The following is a 20,242-nucleotide window of genomic DNA, read 5'->3' as shown; positions in this document are numbered from 1 at the left end:
ATGGAGTCCTGGGTGCAGGGCTGGTGACTGCTGGGAGCCTGGACTTAGGGCCAGGTGCGGAGTCCAGGCTACCAGGAGGGGGTACTGAAGCACCCCCACACAGCAGAGGTGGGTAAAATCAGGCCCAGGGTCTGGATCCAGCCTGCCAACAATTTCTTTCCACCTTCCCATCTGATTAGCAGAGCTTGCATACTTACAGTCTGCAGCATGTGTTCAGCTGCCCGTCCCCACACCTTGCTCCATCCTGCAGCAGAGCTGCTCCCAGGATTCTCCTACTAGCTGTGCAGAGCGGGGTGGTGGGGGGTGGGGAGCAGTGCTGTGCAGAGCAGCGGTGTGTGTGTGTGTGTGTGTGCTGAAGTCAAGGTATTCTCCTGCCCCTATACTCCATCTCTGCAGAGCAGGGATCAGGAAGAGGGAGACACACAGCAGAGCTGCTCCAATCTGAACTGTGGATGGTAAGTGACTCAGAGGAGTGCAGAGCAGTGGAGGAGGGAGACAACAGAGCAAGACAGATTCCCCTCAAACAGAGAGAATGTATTTTCTCTTAGAAACTTACCTAGCAGCAGCCAGCACACACACACACACACTGTGTCACTGTCACCCCCCCAGTCTGTGCCACACTGTCTCTGCCACACCCACACACAGTCGCCGCTACATACATACTGCTTCACACTCAACCTGTCACAAAATCTGTCTCTCGTACAGAAAGAGTCTCTCTCACACTCACACACTCTCTTTGTCTCTCTCTGTAGCCCCGAGTCCCACCCTTTCTGTCCAAGGCTCTGCCCCTTCCCCGAGGCCCAGAACCAGCCCGTGACCCCATATAAAAATTCATGAAGTAATTCCCCTTCCCATGAAAATTATTGTCCACTCTTGGATTAGATGATTAAATAATCTCTTCTTGCCAAATCTCTGTAAACTGCATGTGGCACTGAGCAGCCTCTGATGTTTCCATGTGTGGCCTGCTTGATCCCAGAACTAATATTGAGTGAGTGGGGGTGACACGGGGAGCTGGTCAAACATGCAATGGGGCTAGCCAAGGGTAGGACATTAGCCTGGCAGGGCAGGGGTAGGTGTGGCAGTGACATCACTACACCTTTTACAGTGCCGCACTTACTGGTTAAAGGATGTTTGGAGGCGGAGACCTCACAGAGAGTCTATGACAACAGCCAGGTTAGAGAGGCTGCAGGGTAGGGCAACCTCAGAGACCCCTGTGGCTTTGCTGCACGGACTCTCCTTCTTGAGGTCTGCCCTTGAGGACTGAGAGAGGATGCAGGGTAACAAACATGAGCCTGAGGTGGAGCCTCTTTGGAGTGTTCTCCTTTCCCAGAACTAATTGAGTTAGAAGACAGATATCCTGTGAAGAAGGTAAGACCCAGTGCAATGTTTGGTGCCAATGCAGCCTGATCCACCTGGTGCTGGCCAAGTGCAAGGGTATGGGAAACACTAAGTTAAATTGGCAGAATTATTTTCTCTCCTAGACCTTTGTCCCTTATTATCAATGGGGACATGGAATTTGTCTTTTGTTTCCCTTTTCCCATGCCTTCCTATCCCTCAGAGTCCCACTGTTGATTGGATGAGCTGTGGGGCCAGTGACAGGGTGCGAGGGGAGATTCAGGACTTTGTTCTCTTTAAGGCCCAGCCAATGAACCAGAACCAGTTCTCTGCTTGGGCAATTTTTCTGCTTCTCTACATTGATTGGCTCTGAGCAGCTCCTGAGTCTCTCTGTCAGGTGTAACAGTCTTCTCCTATGTGCCTCATGGTCAGGGAGGTTGGGGAGCTGTGAGGATCCGAGTGAGAGAGTCGCTAGCAGTAGTGTATACTATGGGGTGGCTTAGCATGTGGAGTCATTACAGATGATGGGAGGAGGTAGTAGAGCCCTCTTATTCCAACCTTCCATTGTGCAGCTTTCCATGTTAATCCAACAACCAGCACGCACAGGGCCAGAAGTAGGCAATTCCTCCCGTGGCCACTTGATGGCTCTGCAGCCTCGCATTTCCCCATTCTGATTATCCAAATTTTTGATGGTCTGATCTGGCCCCAGTCCCAATTCAATGTGACAAATGGGGCTCTGCTGTGTAATAGCTAAAACAGTCAATTTTATTGGTAATTCGTTATGGTTAAATCATTAAGTCCAGGGGCAAGCAAGATATGGCCCACTAAGCCTTTCAATGCAGCCTGCAGCCACCCTGCCAGGACCCTCAGGCAGGGATCAGTGGCAGGGCTCAGAGTGGCTGTTCCATCTGCCTCTCTGCACAGGAGGGAGGGGGAACCTTTGCACACAGCCCTGCCCCCAGCCCAATCATTCATCTCCCGTTGGCTGGTTCCCACTGGCTGCCCAATGGGAGCTGAGAGAATGTGCTGGGGGCAGGAGCATTGCATGTAGATTTCCCACCCCATGTGGTGTAGAGAGGCACATGGAGCAGCTGCTCTGACCTCTGATGCTACGGCAGGCTGGAAGCCTGGCATAGGGTCTCATTGGGCTGCTGGCTGGGAGCTGCCTAGGTAAGTGCCTCCCAGCCAGAGCTTGCCTCTGGCACCCCACCCCTTCCTGCACTCCAACTCCCTGTCCCAGGTTACCACCTTACTCTGGCTCCAGGTCACCACCCAATACCTCTCTACTCCTCAATTCCAGGTCACAAGTAAATCCCAGACCCTGTACCTATACTCCTCCCCCAGGCCAGAATCCTCTCCTGCACCCCTATCCCCTGCCCCAAGTCACAACCCCCACCTTCACCCAAACTCCCTCTCACACCCCATACCCTCTTCTGCACACCAGTACCCTATCCTGAAGTCCCTTCTGCACCCAACTTCCGTCCCAGACCCCATACCTCCGTCACAGAAAAGTGTGGCCCTTGACCACTCAATACCTTGGAGTGGCCCCCCATCAAAAATTATTGCCAACCCCTCCCCCCACACCCTTAGACTCCATGACTATGGAGGTCTCAGTAGAGAAGGTTTTGGAACAAATAGATATATCAAACAATAATAAGTCACTAGGATCTGAAAGTATTCATCCAGGAGTTCTGAAGGAAATCTACCATGAAATTGCAGAACTACATGAGTATGTAACCTGTCACTTAAATCAGCCTCAATACCAGATGACTTGGCAGATCGCTAATGTAATGCCAATATTTTTAATAAGTTACAGTGGCAATCTTGGCAATTACAGGCTGGTGAATCTACTGTTGGTACGAGGTAAATTGGTTTAAACTTTAGTAGAGAACAGAATGATCAGACACATAGATGAACACAATATGTTGGGTGAAGAGTCAATACAGCTTTTCAAAGTGAAGTTATGCCTCACAATGCATTAGACTTCTTTGAGGGTGTCCACAAGCATGTGGATGGGTAATCCAGTGGCTATAGAGTACTTCGACTTTCAGATAGTCTCTGATGACATCCCTCACCAATGGCTCTTAGTAAAGTAAGGAGTCATAGGTTAAGGGGGAAGCTTGTTTTGGATCAGTAAGACAGGAGACAAAGAAGAATATATATAGAGTTTTCACAGTGGAGAGAGGTAAATAGTGAGTTCCCCCACCAGTGTTCCCTCTAATTTTTTCCATCCACGTGTGGAATAAATGTTATGTGCAGATGTACACCACCAGTGAAAACACATGCTGCTGGCTGTGGGTGCTATGCGCATTCTGCTAATCAGCTGGATAGCACTTGAATCTCTCCTGGGTGGACACCCAAGCACTTAGTGTAAAGAAAACACTGTCCCCCACTACTGGGACAAGCTCTATTCAACATATTTATAAGTGATCTGGAAAAAGGAATAAACAGTGAGATGGCAAAGTATGCAGATAATACTACATTCCTAAATAACCTTAAGTCTCAATTGACTGCAAAGAGTTTCAAGTGGATTTTATAAAACTGGACAACAAAACTCCAGATGACATTAACGTTATTAAATGTAAAGTAATGCATGTTGGAAAACATTATTCCAATTATACTTACAAAATGATGGAGTAGCTATTACCATTCAAGAAGATTTTGGAATCATAGTGGATAGTTCTCTGAAAACATTTGTGCAGCAGCAATAAAAAATGCTAACAAAGTGTAAACAACCACTAGGAAAAAGATGGAGAATAAGACAGAAAATATCATAATGCTACTATATACATTCATAGTGTTCCCATACCTTGAATGCAGAAAAATTGAGGAGAGATTAAAAAGAGTGGGACTGTTAAGCTTAGAGAAGGAATGACTCAGAGCACATCTACACTTACTGGAAGAGTGACGCTCCAGAGGTCGATCTTCTGGTGTTTGATTTAATAGGTCTAGTATAGACCTCTAAATCAAACACTGAGGGCATCCCCCATCGGTGTCCGGGTACTCCTTCTTTTACAATAAGGAGTAAGGGAAGCCTACAGGAGCAAATGTCGTGTAGACGCCGCCAAGGTTTAGCTTAAGGTAAGCCAATTCCAGCTAGTCATACCTTAAGCCCACCTTCCTGGTCTAGTGTATACCAGGTCTTGGAGGGGTATGACTGAGGTTTATAAAATCATGAATGGTGTGGAGAAAGTGAATATTGAATATTTAGCCCTTCATATAACACAAGACCTAGTAGCCATGCAATACCATTATTAGGCACGGATTTAAAACAAACATAAGGAAATATTTCACAGGGTATGTCTACACTGCATTCCTCTTTTGAGAGAGGAATGCAAATGCAGACGAATGAAATTGCAAATGAAGCACGGATTTGAATTTCCCGTGCTTCATTTGCATAATTGCATCCAGGCGCTATTTCGAAATACCCTTTTTCGAAAAAAGAAACGCTATGTAGACACGGTTATTTCAAAAGAAAACCTTTCTTTCAAAATAACCCTTACTCCTTATAAAATGAGGTTTAAGGGTTATTTCGAAAGAAGTGTTTTCTTTCGAAATAACCACATCTACACAGCGTTTTTTTTCGAAATAGAGTATTTCGAAATAGCGTCTGGATGCGCTTATACAAATGAAGCATGGGAAATTCAAATCCGCGCTTCATTTGCTATTTCCTTCATCTGCATTTGCATTCCTCTCTCGAAAGAGGAAAGCAGTGTAGACATACCCACAGCGTCCAGTCAATCTGCGGAACTCATTGCCAGGCGATGCAGTGAAGACCAAAACTATAACTGGGTTCACAAAGAATTAGATAAGTTTCTGGAGGATAATCAAAGAGGCAATTCCATGCTTTGGGTGTCCCTGAACTTCTGACTGCCGGAATCTGGGACTGAGTAACCTTCATTCCTTCTGAAGCATCTGGCATTGGCTATGTTTGGATCTAAATGAGCCATTGACCTAAATGAGCCATTGACAATGTCCCCTCTATTTTTTCCATCTCTGTGCAGAATAAATTGTCTTTGTTTTACTCAAGGCAGGTGCAGATGTGCACCACCAATAGAAACACATGCTTCTGGCTGTGCACTATGGATGCTCTGATAATCAGCTGGGTGGCACCCAAATCTCTCCTAGATGGCCATCCAAGCGCTCAGCTTACTGGGAATACTGCCCAGTGGTCTGATCCAGTATGTCTTATGTTTTCCTGTTCTTATGTTCTGTCAGCAAGACTGACAGCAGAAAATGACAACTTCCAAAAACATTCACTAGTACTGCTCACTGTCACCTGCATAACAGCAGTGAATTCCACTGTGAACTGATCCAAGTTTGAATAATAATATTCTCTTGCACTCATGCAGTGTTGATTTCAGGCCTATTCCTGGTAAGTGCTGAGCACCATTCAATTCCTGTTGAATCATATGAGCCCTATTACTCACACACTGTGATTGCTGCAGCTCAGGTTATTGTGTGTGTGTCTGCTCATGCCTGTATATTTCTCCAGTTCTAAATTGTGCATACATATGTAACCCAGTGGTCACTGTGTATTGTGTTATATATTTGATACACAGAGAATGCGGACCGGTAACAGCCACAGCTGTAAAGCCTTGCACTTTAGTTCAGTCTGTAGAAACTTATACTTTCAGCTCTGAAGGTCATTTTGTCAGCCAGAATGGCAGGTGTCACACACACTGGCTCTTGGTACTTTAAATCAATTTTAAACAAGTATGCCCACTTTCTTTGACATGTTTCCTGTTTGCTTTCGCAAGCACTCAAGAGTTCAGACATCTGAAACTCGATTTTGCAAATGCAGACTTTTCATTGATTCTGTCATTAGATGTTTTTTATGTCCTTGAAGATCAAATAAAATTATTTAGGTTCATATGACATTTATGGCTAATACTTAATTTATAAAGTAACAAGGCATTACAATTTGCAATTTGTTTTCAGCAGTTTCATTTGATATGCAGGGGTAGACATAATAAATTATGGTGCCTGTCATTAAGAAGCTATAGTTTTCCATTGATACCATGAATCTCATAGCTATTTTTCATTCTAAGGTTCATCTTCACTGCAACAGTTAACTTGAATTAATATGATGGAGTTACTATGCCCAAGCTAGCATAGCTTGATTGTCAGTGGCAAAACCGTGAAACAGTCCTCAGCTACACAGAGTAATTTGATAGCACTGGAGTACTTGTTTAGCAGAATAATTAGCCTCTGATGAGTTTGGTTCAAATTTGTAGCCTATGGCTGGCTCCCCATTGCATTGCTAGCTTGAGTGGCAACAGCCCTTAGGTTTCACCTCACCTCTCCTGATGAGCAACCTGGCTCTGTTTTAAATATCATTTAACTTGAACTAGAGATTTTATGAGTGCATGAGCATTGGATTGGGGCAAGGCTTGAGTTACACCTTGAGCTCATACTACAGTGAAGACAAGTTTTAAGTGTAAAGAAAGACAAGTATCTCAGATAGGTCTGGCTGCCAACTGACAAATGCTGATTTTTAATGGGGGCCCCTGTATAGTACACTGACTCAGAGATGCATGTTAGGAGTCTTAAATTCTCTCATTGAAATATGTTCCCATGTCGTGAGGTATTTCTAAGCCTTTGTACTGAGTAGGTAGAGATGTTGTCTTCAGGTGTTCCAGGAATCCTTTACTTAACACATTTACATTTTAAAACTGTATAATTTTACACCAGTTCTGTGATAGTAACATATTCCAATATTAGAAAGAATTATCATCCATTTATAATATCTGTACATTTAACAAAATATATCAAAAGGAGTGTATACTCAGAAACCTGTTATCCAATTCAGACATTAAGCTTTACCTGCCACACTATCTTATTGTAAAGTCTTAGAATTTTCTAGCTGAAACAATGATTTCCATAACACTGTGTGTGTGTACAGTAAAACTTTCAGGACATATTGAACTTTTTTGAACATTCCCTGTAAACATATTCCTCTCATTAATGTTACTGGAAGTAACTCACCTATATCTCAAGGTGAAAAACCCTAATGTTGTATTACTTATGAAGTCTCCAAAAAGCATCAACACCTCTCTACATTTACTCATTTAACAGACAGCAAAAGCCATCATGTAGCATTTTATAAGCACCAGGAAGTTTTTCCTTCTTGTGCATAGAAAAATATAATGCTAATGCAATCCTCAATTCTTTTAATAATAGAATGAAGATTTTAGAGAGCAAGTATCACACCTGCTTAAATACAGCAGGACCCAAGACACAATTAATACCCCAAAGGGAATTTGAACATTCAGGAAATTAACCAGACAATCAAATAATTATTTCATTTTATATGGTGTGCTTAGTGCAAGCATTGCAGAGAGCAGCTAATCAAAAATATAATAAACCTGTTAGTTCAACTTGAACTGTTAGTTCAACTAAGTAAAACTGTTAGTTCAATTAGTTCAACTAAATAATTGTAAGAACAGCCAAAGAAGCAAGTCGCGATCTTAGCCTTACAGGCAGCCAAACACTTTGCAGATGTAATTCACAAGAAAATACAGAATACACCACCGGACCATGCACAAAATGATGCAGCCCACAACAGAAGTATTATGAAGACTGAGCAGAAAGCTGAGCTGCAGACATAGGAGATGTTTGGTGAAAAACATATCTCTTTGTAAACAATACAATAGTAAAACTTTGACATCAATTTATTGATAAGCCGAAAATCAGCAGAGAGTGTCCAGGATGACATTAGTTATTATTAGGAATCATTGGCTTCCTGACCCTGTAGAAATTGAAGATACATTACAGAACTTAAACAAATACTAGCCAACAATGAATTGCAGTTTACAGTCTGAGAAAGACCAAAGCACAAATGAGAGTCTTCAGATCTTTTTGAATAAGTATGGATCATAGACTAGACATATTCTCCAGACAATGCCAGATACCCTACAGAATTCCCTAATTCCTCCTCTCATTTGCCTTCTACTTTCTAAGGATTGCTTGATGCTGCTCCCCCGCTGTCAGTGAGCACCACTCCTGCATCATCCAAGGGAATTGCTCAAATGAAGCGAGGCCTTTCTTCTCCGAAAGCGGTTGCTTGTGGCGTGTGCACAGTGCTCCTCACCCTTGATGACTTAGGCAGGAAGAAATCTAGTTCAGGATCTCTGTCTGGATATAGACTGGTAGGAATTTCAGATGACACTATTAACATACATCATAGAGGGCATCTAAGAACCAGACATAGCATGTCAGGTTTTTATTCTTGAGTATGAATCAGTGGAACGTAGATTAATATGAGAGTACATTCAAAGATTTCAGATACTGATTCGGGCTAATTAAAACCTCTTAAAAATTTAGATCTAAAAAGTTAAAACATATCCAAGCTTAGACTGCAAAGAGGCTCAAAATAGATTGCCGTACCAGCTCATTAGAAACTTCAAGAATAGAGAGAAGGGAAGACATCAGTATAAATATGATAATCTAACTCAGGCCTGCAAACAATATTGTAAAATGGGAGGATATACATATTGAAAAATTTGGAACATAGAGCCCTGAAGAATAGTGATTTAATGTCAGGCCCGCTGACAGGAGGAAAGGGAAGGGAAGGTTGCCCTGGGCCCTTGCAATTGCTGTTAGGCTCTGAGGGCTGGCTGGAGGATAGGGAGGGAGTATAGGGTTTTCCAGGCAGCACTGAGGGCTGGCTGTCCAAGCCCCACCTCTTCCATCCAGGGGTCTGCTGCTTCTGGGAGCATGGTGCTCGTCCCCCACACCTTGCCCAGGGTCCAGCAATTCTGTTGGCCCCAATGTTTAATATAATAGTTTCAAATGAACAGTGTTACACAGAGAACTGACATGGAGAGAGATGATTTTAAGCTACTTACAGGAGGATATGCATTCCCATGAACTCATCCAGGAATTGAAGATGATTTATTCTGACATGATTTCTTGTGTATCAGGGTTTTCTGACTGCTGACAGATAGTGCATCAGAACTATTTCCTTGTCAGAGATCACTGTAAATCTTCAAAAGAGCATACTGCCCCCCATACATTTAAATAAAATTGATGGAAGCTAGTTTAGAAATGAATCAGACTCCACTCATCTGTTAAGAGGTCCTGCAGTCGAGTTACTAAACCTTGCTCCAAAACCTTTCCTGGAAGAAACAAATGAGAGACTGGTCAATAACTTGAACAGTCTTTCATAAGTAACCCAAGTCTTGTAGGGTGATAACACACCTTAGTGGATCAAGTTCAGACCTGGTTATGGTACTTTTGTTTGATTTGCAGCTTCTGTGTAAATTAAGATCTCAGTCATACACTCTTTTTCAATCCAAATGATGTAGACCATTATATCATACTCGAATCCATGTCTTTCAGAAAACACACACAACCCCCCCACACCAAACCAAACAGCAGAATAATCTGTCATAACAGATTATTTCAAAGGATATTTCATACTTAGTGTCATACTTGGTATTCTTGATCTCTGTATTTTAGCCCTTTCTTACTGAGCATAATAAGATGGACTCATCTTTCATGCAACTGACTCAACCACTTTACTAACTATACATAGACCGACTTGTTGAGCACATTGATTTCAATCACGATTGATTTCACAAATCTTTTCATATACTTTACAAATTCCATGTGTGAAGTAAACTAGTCAGTTTGTACTTCTTGGGTATGTCTACATTGCCACCCTAGTTCGAACTAGGGTGGCTAATGTAGGCATTCGAACTTGCAAATGAAGCCCGGGACTTAAATATCCGAGGCTTCATTTGCATGTTCCCGGGCGGGCGCCATTTTTAAATGCTCGTAGTTCAAACTACCTGCCCGCGGCTACACGCGGCACGGACTAGGTAATTCTAATTAAAGCTCCTAATTCAAACTACCGTTATTCCTCCTGCAAGGAATATTTAAATCCCAGGCTTCTTTTGCAACTTCGAATGCCTACATTAGCCATTCAAACTAGGGTGGCAGTGTAGACATACCCTTCAGACAGATGGAAAACACAGTGAATGGTATTAACCCCATTTTAACATGTTAAACCAAAAAAGATACAGGGCCCTTGGGGCTTATCTAGACTACACTAAAGTGTCGAATGAGGATATTCAAATTCCACTCAGCTTTCGAAAGTGAAAGTAGTTTAGATGCAGCTTTTTCGGTATCCTCCCCTTTGTTGAAAAGCTGTTCTTACTCAAAAAATGAGGTTTATGCAGCTTTTCGACAAAGGGAGGTTCATTGAAAAAGCTGCATCTAAACTACTTTCACTTTCGAAAGCTCCACATTCAAAAGTGAGCTCGGAAGAAGATATGCAAATTCCCGCTGGCTTAAAAGAAGATATGCAAAATAGGGGCTTAGTCAAGATAAGCCCCCATTATATGAGGAGTAAGGGAAATCGGAGGAAGAGTGTTCTATTTTGAAATAAGTGCTGTGGAGATGCTCCCCATTTCAAAATAAGCTATTTTGAAGTAAGCTACGCAATTGACGTAGCTCAATTTGCATAGCTTATTTCGAGTTAAGCCCTGTAGAGTAGCTGCACCTGAAGAGTGATAACAATGTATAGAAAATAAGGGGTATTTTAAATGAAAAGGTCATAAGTACATGTAAAGCCATGCAAACCTGTTCTGGAATCTGGGACGTAGACTAGAGGGAAATCATTTTTCAATAGCTAATAAAGTATGGATGGTACTTGAATATTCCTAACTATTTTATCCTCTATTTCACAGCAGCTGTGGTCTTTGAGATAATCTGATTTTACTTGCTTATTTTGAGTGACAGGACGTGGATTGAAGAAAAAGCATCAAGTAGGGCTTTGGGACAAACCAGGAATAGGCTATTTGTGGCCTCTTTGCAATCTCGTCCTCTGGAATAGAGCACGGCTGAATTCTAATTTCTTGACCTAATTAAATGATAGAGAGGGTCTAACATTCCAGACCTCTGCCTGATGGAGTCAGGCAAGAATTCAGTCCCGGTCACCTGGAGCATCCTGACTGACATCTTGGCTTGCTTGGATCCTTAGAGGGAATGGGATCCAATTTGTATTACATGTTCAGGGGACATGACTTTAAAGGGGAATGTAAATTGCATGGCTTTTTACACTGGGTGGATGTGCTGAATTCAGTCTTAGAGCAGCACCAAAAATATACTGGCCCATCAAAGTACAAAGAGTAGCTTTAAGTTAGATAACTTCAACACCCTCCAAGCCTAACAAATGATTTATGCCACTGAATATCTGCTATTCCCAACTTACTCAAGACAGTGGTGTTAACCCCATTTTGTACCATAATGCTGTGTCTTAAATCTGCATCACACTAATGTAAAATGATTTTTTTCTAATATGAGCTTTATGATAGAAACTAGTAGTTAAGGTAAACTGAACATTAGGGCAAGATTCAATGAAACAACCATAAGGCAGTGCAAATCACAATGGCTAGCATGTGACACAGAGAGGATGTTTTAAACTTAGTCCCCCTTCTGAGTAATGGCAAGGAAGTGGGAAAAGCAGTTTTGGTTTCAGTCTGGGGGCACATAGTGCTAAATTAGCACAAATGCTGACTGCCTGGGCATGCTCATTTGCTGAACAATCAGCATCTTGTTGGCTTACAATGATTACCCTGAGCTTCCCAGCCTCAAATCTCACACAAAGGAGACTCTAAGTCATTTTTTTGAAATGTGGCCCGTATACAGTGGGTCAAATTTTGGAAAATCCCCCTCTTTCAAAAGATCCCATCTTCCTCGTGGAATGAGGCTTCCAAAAGAGTGCATTTACACTTCCACACACACAAAAAAAGCTGTGTAGCCATACCCTCTGCAGTGTAGACGTACCCAAAGAGACAATCTGGAGCAGAGAGGTAGGTCAGTGAATTGTCAGTATAGAGATGGTAGTTGAATTTGAGTTTGTGGAGGAGAGAATTTAAAGATGATGTATAAAGGGGAAAGAGAAGAGGACCAAGCCCTGTGAGTCCCCCACAGAAAGTTTGAGGATGAGGAGTCTAATTTTTTCCTTTCTGTATATTTTCAGAAGCAGGGGATGACTTGTTGCTTACTGTTTAGTTAGGATTCGTAGGGATAGATTTAATTTAGCAAGAATATCGATGTGTTGTGATACAATGACAATCTTCTCCCAAAACCAAACCAAACAAATTTTAAAACCCCCTAAAACAAAAGCCGCTTTGCTGCTTAATAGTTTTCCTATATTTAATTTTTCCATGCAGTCTGTAAAATCTGTCACTTGTTTAAAATCTCTTCTGTTTTGTTACATAAAATATTTATAATAGAAAAATTACCTAGTGTAGAATGTTTTAAAAAGACACACAAGGTCTTGGTGATAAATCTCTTTTTAGCCATATTGAAAGGAAACTGAATTAGGCATTTTGTTAATTGAAACAAAAATTAATACATGTGACTTCACTACATCTGTCTGCGTAATACTGAGAATTGTCGAAGGCCCTGATTCTGCAAAGATTTATGCATGTGCTTAACTGCAACCATGTATAGGGCATGCTTTTACTCTGCAGAAATGGAGGATTTGTAATAAGATTTTTAAAAACATACTGAGAAAAAAAAATAAAAATAAAACTTATCAAAGTTTTGCTTCTCTATTTAAAGGAGACAAAAATTGCCTGTAACAGGAATGTTAAGGACAGGATTTAAAACCTTTAGCAGGACTTTGAGTGGAAGTTATAGCTACTTAAATTCTATGTCATGATTTCTTTCTCTTTCTGTTTCTCTTTCTCTTTCTCAGACACAAACACGCACAATTTTAAAGAAGGGTGAAATGGTTTGTTTAATGTCTGTTTCACAATAAAGTGTTCCTGGAATAGTGCCAGAAAAGACATGTGAAAAATGTCTTGGTAATCACATCTGAATTTTTTTTTATTTTAAAATATGAAATTTTGGATTTCAATGGATAAGTGTCTAAATTCCATCTTTGAGATGGATGTGGTGAGATTCTCCAAAAATAGAGAATGAAAACTAAGTTTGCATAAAGATCGTATGCATATAAATAGACTATGCATGTCCAGTTAGTTTAACCATAGTTTTATAACAACAACTACAACTAAACTTTTTACCATGTATGTATAAACTTTAGCTTTACATAATTTTGATTCAATATCCCTTTCTGGAATGTTTTCAGTTTGAAGCTAAATTGGCTTAAATATTATATACACATAAAACTTTTGATTTACACAAATATATTCCCACTATATTTTTTAACAAACTGATTAAGAAAATCTTACTGCATCCAATTATATATTTATGATAAGGAGTTTACTGAAATTATTTCTACAGAAAAATAATGCACTATTTACATTATTGCAAGGTATCTGTTTTACTTTTTTGTGTATGCTTTTAAAAAAGAAAATCCATCTAGGTATAAGTAAGAAATACCCTGATATTAAAAATAAAAAATACCCCAACTATCTTGTAACATTGTATAAATATTATTTTATTTTATAGTTAAGAGAAACATTTTTTTCAAAGTTGAATTCTATGCAAAGTATTAAACAAAGAACAAATGTCTTGTTTTGTTACCTTTGTAAGTTTGGCAAAATCATTTTCATTTGCAAAGTTATGCAATAGTAATTCTTTTCTTTCAGTGCGTGTGCTGGGAATATGAAGTGAATGTAGCCAGTGCTTTACTTCGCTTCCTATTGGTCTCCTCCAATAAATGTTAAGGAAAATGCATAGAATATTGTGTCTCTGCATTATAAAGCTCTCTTTTCTTTTTCTCTAATTCTTCCTTATTACATACTATAGGAAACTACTTCTATAAGATCATCTTATTTCTTGCAGATGAATGATGCTATGGGATTTGAATTGCCATGGGTGTATTTTGTCAGTCTCGTCATCTTTGGGTCATTTTTCGTACTAAATCTTGTTCTTGGTGTATTGAGCGGGTAAGCATACACCTTTTTCATCATGAAAGCAGAGTCCTGAATTCAGTTGCTATGAACACACAGGTTGTATTATCCAGGTGAGGTTATGTAAAGTGTTGATATGGTTTAAAAGAACTTCCTCTCTACCATCCTCTCTACCTGTAAAAAGCGAAAACATTTTATCATAACCAAGACATAGTCGATAAAAGTAATGTACAAATATGAAAAACAGAGTTAGTTAAAAAAATTAAAAATGTTACCAGCATACAGGCTTCATGTCTGTACACTTAACTTGAGGCTAAATTATTAAAAAAACCCTATAAATACTTTTAATTTAAATGTGATGTTTTAAAACATGCCATCTGCTACAGGACATAAGATCTGCAAACTTATTTGGGTAAGTAAAGTTAAATATTAGTCCATTTATCTTAAACATTAACTAAACCAACTACCTTACAGATTTAATGGATATTGTCAGCATTCAAAAGAGGATCCATTTTTTCTTTTCCTAATAATATACAGTGGAAAAAAACAGAGGCTTAAGTGTAACTACATGCTGGAGATGACAGATACTAAAAAGTAGAGTTTATTTTGGAACAATGAACACCTATGTGATCTGGCAGCTGCTAAAAGGACTCTGCTGTTTATTGAATGGCTGAATCATAACTTATTTCCTTACATTTTACAGGTAAATGATGCAATAGGATGTGAATGGCCATGGATCTATTTTGTTAGTCTTATCATCCTTGGCTCATTTTTCGTACTTAACCTGGTTCTTGGTGTACTTAGTGGGTAAGCAGTTGAGTTAACATTGTATATTCTGCTGCAAATTGTAAGGTGGCCTATGCATTATTTCAAGCTTCTCCGTGATGGCTTTTTGCATGTGTCTCAAATCTTATGTCATCCTACCAATGTTTGCTCTTGAATTGTGTGTGATCCTTGTGCCTGTATCTTTCTGTGACATCATGTGTGTTTATAGTGCTTGCCAAAAACTGTTCATTAAATGAGGCACTAATTAACTCATTGTAAAATTACTTCCAGTAGTCAGATACATTATTTTGCACACAATGAGAGATGGATGACACCTGTACAAATATTTTTCTGCTAAGTAAGAACTATTGTCCCCTTCTGAAAGCCGTACTTGCGTTTTTGTTCAAATGTATATAAAGTAAACAGAACCCTCTTTATAATTACCATTATCACAAATATTTTAACAGGTGCACCTGGGTACTTTAATATATAGAGAGAATATGTATGGATTATTAAGTGCCCTAGTCTGCAAAGTATTCTATTCTGTCTCCTGTATTGTAGTGCTGAGTACTGTTAGCCCCCATTGACTTAAATAAGTGTTGATGGCAACCAGCACCTTGCAGGATTGACCTTATACATTTATCTATAATCAGCTGTCCATGCAACATACTATTCAGTGAAAAATTTATGTACATAGAACCAAATACATGTTAGCCGAATACTGATGAACTGACTGGGTGTCTTTATTTGTGGAGTATAGTTATAAAACTTGGTGTATGATAAAGATCTTTTATATTTATTTGAGGATAAAGAAAAGTTTCTACAGGTATTTGAATCTAAACTGAAACATTAGCTACTGATGTGAATTATATTATCTATAGTTAACTATGAGTTAACTGAAGTTTGGAACAATGGCTTCTTGGGAACTGTGGGCCGGATTGTAGTATCCCGGATGTCAATGGAAAAAAATCCCTTTCGTTTCAATGTGATCAAGACCAAGTCGTATGACAAAAACCTACAGTAGTTTGTGGTGTCACCAGCCCTTAGTTGTGTGCATAGCCTTCTTCACTGTTTCTCCATTGTGTGCTTTAGATAGTTGAAAAATATAATATTTTACAGAGAAATATGTTTTTTAAGAGAATCAAGCACAAAATGTCCCATTGCCTTTCTAAATATCTATTCTGTGAGATCCTGTTTGTCGAAGAGTTGGTTGAAAAATATAATTTAAAAAATTATACAATATTTACAGCACAGGGAGAGACTTTGTCTCTGACTGGACATGCTTTGCCAAAGTTAGCCCCTGGCAGGCCACCAGACATTTTGTTTGCCTGAGCTTCTACAGGAACAGCTGCCTGCAGCTCCTAGTAGATCCGCTTCACCATTCATGGCCTAGGGAAGCTGCAGGAAGGCCAGGCCACTGCTTCCCACAGCTCTGATTGGCTGGGAACGGTGAACCACATCCACTAAGAGCAGTGAGTGGCCATGCCTGTGGAAGCTCAGGTAAACACAGTGTCTGGCAGCCCACCAGAGGCTAACCCTAGGAAACTGTGTGCAGCCCATGGGTAGGGCTGATTGATAGGGTAGGATTTCATTATGCAGAGACTTTAAGGAAAATAGGGAAAGTGATGAGTTACCTCAATCTCACAAGCCTTCTGTGAGGAAGAAGGGGAAGAAAGGAAAAGACAAAGTGAATAAAGTCAGGTTGACTCTCATACATTTTTAGCTAGTATATTGTGATCAGTCCAACTGATTTCATTATATTCAGTGCAGGCTCACTGATGGCGGGACTGGGGAGGCAAAGGGAGCAACTGTCCTGGGCACCAGCCATGCAAAGGGTCCTTGGGTTTGCAACTGCTTCTGCTGTGGCAACAGTAGCAGCCAGAGCTCTGGGCCCTTTAAATCACCACGGGAGCCCCGTGCAGCACGTTTCAGCCGATACCAAGTGTGGGGGACACAGTCTGGGCAGCACTAAGCGCCAGTTACCCCAACCCCACCTTTTCCACCCGAGGCCCTAGCCCTTCTGGGAGTGCAGAGCAGGTCACCAGATTCAGTGACAAATGTGTAAGTTTTTGCAAGATCCAGGGGTTAGTTTTTATGTCACAACCTCACTGGAAAAGAGGAATAAGAAGAAGGTAGAATAAGAGAAGGAAGTTTGTTCATGATTTATCTCTGATTCTTTGATGCCAACATCTAACATTCCTTGTGATTCTGGAGCTCTGACTGAAGTCAATGCTGGACCATGCTTTCAGTGATTCTGTCCCACAAGCGTTGAAAGGGTCATTAGTAGCAATTATTTTCCTCCTCTCCTTTGAAGCTTTGCTCTGAGATCATTTAATTAAATATACCACCTTTCTGCTTCCAGACTCAGATGCACTGTTATTGATTTAGTTCACATTTTTTTAAAATATATAAGGAATAGTAATGTCAGATTTGATATCATGATCCTCACAAAGGCTAGGAAATTCAAAAAGATACGCAGCCAATTTTAAAGTTGAGATAGTAAAGTTTTCAAATGTTTTATAAAGCTTGATGACATTTTAAATGCAGTGGGGCCAGTTAAATGTTTTCTTTTGCATTTTTACTATTAGGTAAAGTTTTACTAGATGGGCCAGATATTCCCTTTATACAGGCAGTCCCCGAGTTACGCGGATCCAACTTATGTTGGATCCGCTGTTACGAATGGGGCTTTTCTTGCCCCGGAGGACTGGAGCGGCGGAATGCCCAGATGCGCTGCGGTCCCGCCGCCCCCGTCCTCCGGGGTGAGAAAAGCTGCTCCACGTCTCCCTGGTCTGCTGGGGGGGAGCCCCCCCCAGCAGACCAGGGAGACGCGGAGCAAAGCCACGGAGCACGCCCGCAGCGGGACAGCTCGGGCGCGCCTGGGCTGTCCTGCTGCAGGCGTGCTCCGCGGCTTTGCTTCCCGTCTCCCTGGTCAGCAGACCAGGGAGACGGAGCAAAGCCATGGAGGACGCGGGCGGTCCTGCCACCCGCGTCTCCCTGGTCTGCTGGGGTGGGGTGCAACTAGTGGCCCCCCCCCAGCAGACCAGGCTTTTCTTGCCTACGCCTGGGATAGAGCAGCTGGGGCGCTGCCGGGTTGGTCCCGTAGCGCTGCTCCTCGGCGCTACTGTACCAACCCGGCAGCACCCCAGCTGCTCTGGCCCGGGCTTCCTGGAATCACCCGCTGATCAGTTTCAGCAGCAGCTGACTTGGGGACGCCTGGGTTTCTTAAGTTGTATCCGTATGTAAGTCAGAACTGGCGTCCAGATTCAGCCGCTGTTGAAACTGATCAGTTTCAGCAGCGGCTGACGCCAGTTCCGACTTACATATAGATTCAACTTAAGAACAAACCTACAGTCCCTATCTTGTACGTAACCCGGGGACTGCCTGTACTTAGAATGGGGACTAGCATTGGTGAAAAGGTAAAATAAAATGTTTTATCTGCTCCTGTATTGTATTCACCAGCCCAAACATTTGGGATAGAGATTCTAGAAGGCTAAATCCAATTCCTTGCTGCTAGCCCCATTACCCAAGTTTGATGAAGCAGAGTTTTGTGGAATGTAGGTTTGCTCTGCAGTTGTTGCAGCACCAGACACACTCCACATGTCCAGACTACATTTTAATTTTGAAAGAAGATATGCAAATTTGGCGCAAATTTGCATATCTCCTTCCGTTTGCTTTTTCAAAAGAGTTTTTTTTTCGAAAAAGCAAGCAGTCTAGTCACGGTTCTTTTGAAAAAAACCACCCTTTTTCGAAAGAACCCATCTTCCTCAAAAAATGAGGTTTACAGTGTTGTTTCAAAAAAGGTTTTTTTTTTTAAAAGAACCGCTTCTAGACTGCTTGCTTTTTCAAAATAACGTCTTTCGAAAAAGCGATCGAAAGAAGATATGGAAATTTGTGCCAAATTTGCATATCTTCTTTTAGAAAGAAAAACGTAGGCTAGATGTGCTCACAGGTATCTCCTGTTTCTTGTGCCAGATCTGAGGAGGGTCAGTGGTCAGAGTGTCTGTGAAATGGATCCATTAGTCCAGACATCTAATTTTTCCGCCTTCCCTCAAGCTGCAGTCATCCACCTTCAGTTGCAACTGCGCTGGGATATCCCTAGCACATGAGTAAAGTCCTCTCAAATTTAGTTCCCTCCACTATGCTGCATAAGTGCAGTGGCTCAGCAGCAATTTGGCCTGTTGTGACCCTCAAGGAAGAAGCAGGGCTTGCCCCAAAGTAAGCAATCTAATACCTTTCTTTCTAGACTGTATGTGGCTTTCATGTTTAATAAGAATGATGTATATAGATTGTAATGTAAATTGCATTATACTTAAAATATAATCTACAATGTTCTCTTTAGGCCTGTCGGGATTTACATATAAAAATTCAATGTGAACAAAGTCCTCAGGACATGGTATTATTTACTGGTTGAAAAATAGTGTTTTTCATAATGAATCAGGCTTAAAATATGTAGCTCAAGTGTTCCTTATTCTTATCAGAGAAGTTCTCAATGTGCCTTTCAAATTTTTTTACCTTCTCCAAAATGCCAAATGAAACATAATATATGATATACCTAACATTTTTTCTAAAACTGACTAAACTCTCATAGTACAAATAGAACACCAACTGACTTAAAAACATGGCTCTGCACACAGATATTTAGATTTTAAAAGCTGAAATCTGATTTATGTTTTAACATGTCTTTTAAACTTGTGATGACGTTTCCTGTAGTGACAAGTTATTCTGTGTACATTTAAATCTGTCTGCTGTTTTGATCTGTCTTTGCTGTTTTAAAATACTCATTCATTATCTTTGAACTCCTATCTTATTCTGTGGCCACCTACGCCATCATATTCTGTACTGCCTCTTTCTTGTGCACGGCATGTTTGATATGTTGTTTAGATATTGTTCGTGTGGATGACACTGATGATTTGGGAGATCTTTTGTTTTACATCTAGCCCTTTCTGAAGGTGAGTATGTCCTGGCCATCAATGTAAACTGTATCTCTTTAAGTAATCATACATTAAAATGAAATTAATAATTTTATTTTTAATGGCTGATACTTAAAATGACAGAACTAACACAGTCTATACCCAGTAAACATTTTAATTGTAAGACACAAGCTGAAAAAGGGAGAATTTGTTCTAAATATTCCTTCTAATATAAAACACCATTAGGGATTTACAAGCAAAAAGTAGATCAGTATAACCATTTGCCAGTAATTCACCATATCAAAAATCTTGTATTTGTTCTCTCTTTATTAACCACTGCTCCTGATTGGGTCTGCCTCAAAGTGAAATCTCAAGGGCAAAATTATTTTAGTTGCATGA

The 20,242-nt window shown here is 40.8% G+C and overlaps 1 protein-coding gene across 1 annotated transcript in view; it reads left to right on the top strand.

Moving 5' to 3' along the window:
• Positions 1-20,242, top strand: part of CACNA1D (calcium voltage-gated channel subunit alpha1 D) — a 365,513-nt gene that overhangs the window by 147,112 nt on the left and 198,159 nt on the right. The window contains exon 8 of the mRNA XM_075938914.1: positions 14,101-14,204. Within this exon, the coding sequence (XP_075795029.1) occupies positions 14,101-14,204 (104 nt within the window). The remainder of the gene's footprint in view (positions 1-14,100; positions 14,205-20,242) is intronic.

Source organism: Pelodiscus sinensis, chromosome 11, assembly GCF_049634645.1.
Source record: "Pelodiscus sinensis isolate JC-2024 chromosome 11, ASM4963464v1, whole genome shotgun sequence".
In the NCBI taxonomy this organism is placed as follows: Eukaryota; Metazoa; Chordata; order Testudines; family Trionychidae; genus Pelodiscus; species Pelodiscus sinensis.
The sequence above is the reverse complement of the archived record's forward strand: the minus strand, read 5'-3'. Positions and strand labels throughout refer to the sequence as shown.